A 7,941-nucleotide genomic window follows, 5' to 3' on the forward strand; every position below is an offset into this window, starting at 1 on the left:
GAGGAATAAGGAGTGGTTGTGGGTGGTGGAGGAATAAGGAGTGGTTGTGGGTGGTGGAGGAATAAGGAGTGGTTGTGGGTGGTGGAGGAATAAGGAGTGGTTGTGGGTGGTGGAGGAATAAGGAGTGGTTGTGGGTGGTGGAGGAATAAGGAGTGGTTGTGGGTGGTGGAGGAATAAGGAGTGGTTGTGGGTGGTGGAGGAATAAGGAGTGGTTGTGGGTGGTGGAGGAATAAGGAGTGGTTGTGGGTGGTGGAGGAATAAGGAGTGGTTGTGGGTGGTGGAGGAATAAGGAGTGGTTGTGGGTGGTGGAGGAATAAGGAGTGGTTGTGGGTGGTGAAGGAATAAGGAGTGGTTGTGGGTGGTGGAGGAATAAGGAGTGGTTGTGGGTGGTGGAGGAATAAGGAGTGTTTGTGGGTGGTGGAGCAATAAGGAGTGGTTGTTGGTAATGGAGGAATAAGGAGTGGTTGTGGGTGGTGGGGGAGGAATAAGGAGTGGTTGTGGGTGGTGGAGGAGGAATAAGGAGTGGTTGTGGGTGGTGGAGGAGGAATAAGGAGTGGTTGTGGGTGGTGAATTGTCAGGGGAAGGTACATTATGATGTGGAGGAGATATGGGTCAGAGAATTCAGCTAGATTAGGGGTATTCAACTGGGGATCCTTCTTTTAATGAATATTACAAATGAACATCACTAGCAACAACAGAATAAACTAATGTTTATGTCAACTTGATTTCTGAACTCCTAATATTTAGCTAATCACAGTAATTGGAGCTAATTACACTCACTGGAGTATCTGACATAGACTGAAAAAAGCAGGTAAGGCTGCTGGTAAGCATTCTTGACTTGGACATGAGTTTTTGCCAACACATGGCTAACCTTTGTTTAACCAGCTAAACAGCTTCTACTAGCAAAAATGTGTTTGGAGATACCTTTCCAGCTAATAGGCTATGTTAGAGTTTACACTTCGTCTTCCAATTATAACTAGCCTGACTACCCATCCACATCACTTCGGCCAAACACCACACCCACTACCATTTCTTCTCCACCACGAATGTATGGAGCGATCGATAGAACAGCAGAGTTAAATTCAGAATGAGTCGTCAGGCAAAACTATAACTGCAGGGGGTCAGAAAAATAAAAACATCTACCAAATCAATTCATTTTCAAGGGGTGGTGGGCTGGGTCAAGGAAGTCTGGGAGTGCACCTGACTGTTACCCCTGGTTAGCAAATCAAAGCATCCTGACCTGTGCTGCTGTCAGTTGGTGTGTGTATAATGTCATTATAACATGAAAGAGGTAGGATACACAGGGACAAGGAAGGGTGCAATCAAACTGCATCGCAGGAAGTAATGACTTTCTTTATCTGAGATTCTTTAAACAAACATCAATGTCCATACTCGGTGTGGTTGTAACGCACACACACGTGGACACACACACAAATCTTATCACCACTCAAAGCTCGCAGTGACATTGACATTTTAGTCATCAACACATCAACAATTTAGGGGTATTTCCTTTATACATAGACCTGTCTGTGCTTGTAAGGTTGAGCCATATGACAGTCTAGTAAAACACTATAACGTCAATGTATGTGGTGTCATTTCAGCTAAACACCAACAACTACGTTTCCAATTACATACCTTTGCATGTGAGTCACACAGTGTACTATTATGGGACATGTCCATCTCTTCAGTGACAACAACCAGAACCACACAGCACTGCTTTCAGTGGCATTTTAATGCAAACACTTCAGTGGCTTCTGTGACATTAATTAGGGAAAGGTAAAGGGGATACCTGGTCAGTTGCACAACTGAATGTATTCCACCGAAATGTGCCTTCCGCATTTAACCGACATCCACGGCATCGATACTGTGATGGTGCTTCTTCTAACCCCAATAGCAACAATTGTGAACGAAAACAAGTGAATAAGCTCCCTTGATAACACAGTGTGAATCAATTAATCTCAGGTTAGTTGAAGCCAATTGCGCACAAAATATGTTGAGCTCATTTCTCACAAGAGAGGAATAAGAAAGCAAACAGAATGATAGTTTTGGTACTAAAGGGCCAACAATACTAATTAAATGTGATTTGATTCACCCGCTCAGAGTGATTACTCATACAGCACGTGTTTGTTATTTGTTTTCATGTTTGTTTTCATTGTTATGACGACTGACCACATTTTACACAGCATCCTGTGTGGCCATTTTGTTATAAAACAAGTAAAAAACTACCTGACACATATCAATGAGGGATTGGGAGACTATTAGGACAACTAGATGATGTGGCTTGTTTTATTCCAGATTGAATTATGAATCATTGACATAAAGCGTCTTAAATTAAATCCATTGTTTGTGTTCCAAACACCCATGTTTACTCAGTTGTGGTAAGGAGGCTTGGAGAACAACTGGCATAACGCACTCAAATAAACAGGAGCAGAGAGAATGTCACACCTTGACTGCATCACCTGACCAATAGCCAGGCTGCCTTGCTCTCGAAGTGCATGAAGATAAACATTGGGCTACTTTGCCAGCATATCAACACCAAATAAAACGTCTGTAGCTAATATGGCCTACAGTAGCAATTGTGTCATTGTGCACAGTTGTGTATTATCACATGGTTGTTAACAGTTTGTCAAATTATTCCTTAATTGTTTCACCAGCAAACTTGGACAAAATAAAAAACCTCTCCGAAAAATATTCTGCCAGATAATCTCCACAAACACTTTAGAGTGGATTATTACTCAGTTTCTTTGTTGCACTGATCATTTATTTATCTAGTTCTTATCTAAATTCGAAAGTTACCTAACGAACACAGATGTGCAATACAAGTTGAACTTTCACCTGTTAGGCTACAACACAACTTCTTGAGAGGAGTTCCGCACGCACATTCATCATACCATGATATGCGCCTCGCGCTGGCTAACGGTTTGATAGAATAAACTCACATTCCAATTTGCGTTTGACTTAGGCTACACGCTATTTCAATGATTCCGTATAACATTTGTTATAGCCTACATGCAAATGATGTTAATAATATAGCCTTTAAGATGTTATGTTAAAAACATTGTGCAATGTTGAAGAAAATAAATGATCTAGCGTATTCGAGTTCTCGCTTGACTCCCAGGAGGGGGTTGGACCCAGCCTGTTGATTCAATATATATATATAGGAGAAAGGGTCAAAAAACACCAATAACAAAGTAAATATTATATTAACAATATACTCAATCAATATTGTAAACTGGAAAAATATATATTTGTAGCTTCACATGTGGTATTGTCGGTGACATTATAACCACGCTTGGCTAGCGTAAAAGACGGCAGATCCGCACAACTCTAAACATAGTTTGTTTACAAAGCGCTGTCAGAACATTCTTTCGCAATAGAAACCGTCTGCACGAAATATGCTTGTCCAAAATCTTCTCGAAGCTGACATAGTTAACAAACCTACCTTGACGGGACGATCAAATGAGTTGTCTTTTTGCATAAAAGTAAGGGAAAGCTCCGCAACGTACGTACGACCCAGAAAAGGAACCTCTCCCGTCTCTTTCTAACTGTTCGCTACGCAGTTTTTTTCATTCTCTCTCTCGTGTCTTTCGCTTGCTCTCCCCTCTATGATCGGTCAGTGCTATCCGGGATCCTTGGGACGTCCATATCCTAAACCCTAACCTTAACCTAAACTAACTACCCTTACCCAAACATCTAACATAACCCTTACCTAACCCCAACCTTTGTCCTTACCTTAACCATTTTAAATGTCAACTTCAATGGGGGGGGGGGGGGGGGGGGGACTTCCCAAGGATCCCAGATAGCAGAAACGGTCTATGTTCTCTCCCTCTCTAACCGCCCACTTCCGGGGTTTTCTGTTTGACAGGCGAATATTGTCATATGAAAACATGAACATGTGCAATATATTGTCCCTACTTCAGTAAGTTAATTTACCACCATCATATAGCATAACCTAACAAATGTAAGGCAATTAAATGATCAAATTAGCCAATTCTGTATTGATGATGAAATAACAATAATAATAATAAATAGATGGAGACATAGTTTATTCTTATTTTCCTACATATTATCATGTTATATTCTATTGTTATTTTCATCATTAGAAGTAGTCTTGTAGTAACTGAAGTAGCCTTTGTACGAGCAATGTGATCTATTTCTAAATAGCACTACAGTACATATGTGTAGTCAGTACATAGACTATTGACGAACCACATAACAGGTGTTCACAAGAATAGGCCAACATGTGCACATGTTTCCTTCAATGTGTCTCAATGGGAAGAAAGTGGAGAAAACTAATGGGAAGTTGAAGAGATGGAGAAGCCCAGCTCTAGGAAGCAGCAAGGCCAAGTGAGAAACTTTTCTCAGATTTGTAGGCCTTTGTACCCTCTTTGTTCTGCTATGCACTCATATAGCCACTGACAGACAGACCATCAACACATAGCTAAGGGTCTGTCAGGTCAGATGGAAAATAGCATCTATTTTAGAAGTACTTTGTTTGCGAACAAAATAGGCAGTGGCTTTTGTCTCATTTGACTAAAAGCAGAGCACTTTCTAGTCAAATGCAAGGTGGAGTGAATGAAAGATTAAATGAAAGTGATTCATCTTTTGCTAGGTCCTTGCAGGCAGTAGATTTAAGCACAGCATCCTTCTCCCTGCACATTAATATAATGTTTAAGCTGCAGACAGCACCAGAGCCCGATAGGTGTTAGCAGAGAGAGGGTGTGTGTCACTTCCCAGAGGGAGTCTTTTTCTCTGCCCTTTCCAACTGTAAATTAGTTAAATGGTCAAATCTGTGCTACACGCAATTCACACAGATTTACAGATCCACACACACCAACTGCAAAAAAAAATCCTGTATGGTAGATTACAAAAACCTTTTCGATTGACTGTAAAACATCCCGTTGTTATTAGTCCTCAACGTGATCATGTATTGATATGACCATCATGGATACTCAAACTTTAAAATGCTGTGCATTGTAATATTGACATACTCTCTAGCTGGAGATACATAGTGACATCTGGTGGTAGAGGAATAGACAGGGTTAAAGTGGATATGTTTTGGATCTCATTTAGCATACCAGATTTGTCATAACAGAGTAATAGTTGGCCCTAAAACTTCATCCAGCAATCTCTCATTGAGCATACAATGAGTGCTGGCAGTGACATCATCAGGCAGAACAACTAAAGATGGAAAAAAACAGATTTAAAGAAAATGTTTGAGCGTACACATGCACTTTCTAATAGAGATAGAGTGAGAAAGAGGTGAAACTGAGTTATTTGGGAGAGGGCCAGCAGCAGCCGTCTACCAGCTTTACAGGCAGACTGAACAAAACAACCAGAGAATGGTCCCCTCCGAGGGAGATGCATAGTAAGACTGACATGGAGTAGAAGAGACAGAGACGTGTGTGTGTCATATCTTAGATCCGTGTATGCATCAGGCCCTGGTAACCTTTACACACAAAAGCAGGTTTTGGTAGTTATGTGCGTGTATGTTTGTACATAGCTAAGTATATGGCTGGAGACAAAAAACAATCAGGAAATATGAATCTCATTGAATAACCTCCATTACAGATAGAAAGGCCTACATGCACCCAATCCCAGCAATGTTGGTCCCTAGAGACTGAACAGTAAATTACATGTTAACTTGTGTGATTGATACTGCATAAACATATAAGCGATTCATGTGCTAATGACTAATTTATGAACCAGAATTTGGTAGACAGTCCATTTTCCTCCTCTGTAAGTGTCATTTGGTACGCTGCTAGGCATTTTAAATATGAGAGTTTTCAGACTTAATGACCGTCACTTGGCCAAACGCAGCAGCTGGAAGTGGAAGTGTTATGGGAAAGCCAACATTTCTCAAGACAAATAAGGCATGGCAAAAGTATGAACACATTTGAATTATTTCTAACTTCCGTTTCACATACAAAAAGCGTTAAGGAAACTACAGAAAACACACTCCACTAGGCCCTCTGTACACACACACACAACCCCAGCCATACATCAGGCCACTTCACAGCACACCGTTAAAATGGAATCGATTCTCCAAACGGATTGGTTGCTGGCCAGGCAGGCTGGAGGGGTGACATTTTGCTTTCAGAAACTGCTGAGTCAGCAGCTGCTGATGTTAATTAAAAGGCAACGCTCCCAGTCTCCCTCTCTACGCATAGCAGGATGGGGGGAAGGCTAGTTCCTATCAGAGACAGATAAAAGAGAGACATAGACAGACAGCAATAAAGTATGTGAGGAGACTAGAATGATACGAAAAATACTATATTTCACATCTGCCATTTCAGACCAGTTTACATCAAGGAGTGACTCAACGGGACAACTATAGACAACGTAACGTTAAACAAGTGAAACAACGGTGGAAACCCCAGACCTGTGTGCATACAGTATGCTACTATGCAGTGAATGTGAGATACCGTAGCAGATGGGTTTCCTCAGGGTAGGGAAGCAGCACGCACATGTTCAACGTGCCGTCATATTATGGGATTTCCAGTTTCACCACATACATAAAGGCAATGGAAGACCACTCAGTATCGTTTTGAAAGATTGAGTCAAAACTCAGAGGAATTGACAAATAACATTCCAAAGCATTTACATTTTATGCAGAATTTCTATCCCATAGACAAGGTCAGTCAGTTGTGTTTTTTGTCTGAGACTTTGCTAGTCGCACAGCTATAGATTAAAGCCCAGGGTTAAGGCAGAGCGGCAGACATCACAGATTAATTGCCTATTGATCCAACATACTATCACTCATACAAGTGTTTTCTGATCAACTCAGGCGTTAGCATGCTTCAGTTCAGTTCGGCTAACACCGAACCGAACGAGCGCAATCGCATGCTCCCTTAAAATACATTCGCGTGAGAAATGAGAAAAAGCGGCAATAGTAGTGTTTGTCCATTTTGAGACGCTGTAGCCACTTCCTCAATATAGTCCGAATTAATCTAATGTAATTCCAGAAATGTGTCATTAATGTTAACGTTTTAAAAATGTCGAGTTCTTAGTAGCGCAATTTTACATCTTACCAAGATGTTTGGTGCAGTTATCTTAAATGAAAAAATGTGCAAACGAGTCGTCTCTCGTTGAATGACAACAAATACTTTATTGAAGAATAACTACTGTTGACCAATTACCGACGAAGGGGCGTAGATTCCGGCTCCGAACTTCGGTTTGCCTCCCCCCAAAATGTTGTGCCCAAACAGCCGAACAATCTCTCACCGAAGTCCAAAACATCACAAAATGTAATCGTCATAATATGCAAGAACTCTACCGACCGTGAATCGTGCGGGCGCGTTAAGCAATATGTGTTTTAATAGTTAGGTAAATACTCAGAGGATATGCAGTCAGGAGACGAATGATGTGTAGATAAATAATTGTCCTTGTGCATATTCATGTTCGTCAAAATATTGTTTTGAATGTTCGTTTTGGATTGATGTCCAACTGAGCATTCCACTCAATGCCTCGTCAATGAGCACCGATGAAGATTCTGTCAAGTGCATTACAGTTGCTTTGAAATACAACATTCAAAATAATTAGTAGGAAAACCTTTTGTCATCATTGTGATGTCCCCAGAATGACTAGATGCAGTATAACGTTAGCTAGCTAAAGTTGAAGGGAGACACCGGATTTTAGCTAGCTAACATTACCATTGTTGTTAGTCATTTTTGACTAACTGCTAGCAAATGATAACACTGCCTAAAGTAAAATTGACATGATAATGCTGGCAGTTGTTTCTTACTAAATATGACTACTTCAGCAATGTCATCTTATTTCCAGACACTATAGCGTAGTTCAGACTAAACAGTAGTTAAGGTCAGTCCTTCTGGACGGAGGCTATCGCCACTCTAGGCCATCACCAAAGATATTTTTTACAACTAAACCAAGATAGACCAGCATGTCGTTTCCAATTGGAACAAATGAGCCAGCGGGCAAAAC

The 7,941-nt window shown here is 40.9% G+C and overlaps 1 protein-coding gene across 4 annotated transcripts in view; it reads right to left on the minus strand.

The window, feature by feature from the left end:
• Positions 1 to 3,595, minus strand: part of LOC139565479 (signal transducer and activator of transcription 5B-like) — a 90,451-nt gene extending 86,856 nt beyond the window's left edge. For 2 of the 4 annotated variants that reach the window (XM_071385857.1, XM_071385858.1), the window contains exon 1: positions 3,443 to 3,583. Coding sequence is in view for 1 of the 4 variants with exons in the window: in XM_071385856.1 (XP_071241957.1) it covers positions 3,443 to 3,478 (36 nt within the window). In the remaining 3 variants the exon portion in view is untranslated. Of the gene's footprint in view, positions 1 to 3,442 lie in introns of all 4 variants that reach the window. The other 2 variants (XM_071385856.1, XM_071385859.1) reach the window with 2 other exon arrangements.
• Between the last annotated feature and the right edge of the window lie 4,346 nt (positions 3,596 to 7,941).

This window comes from Salvelinus alpinus, chromosome 36, assembly GCF_045679555.1.
Source record: "Salvelinus alpinus chromosome 36, SLU_Salpinus.1, whole genome shotgun sequence".
Lineage (NCBI taxonomy): Eukaryota > Metazoa > Chordata > Actinopteri > Salmoniformes > Salmonidae > Salvelinus > Salvelinus alpinus.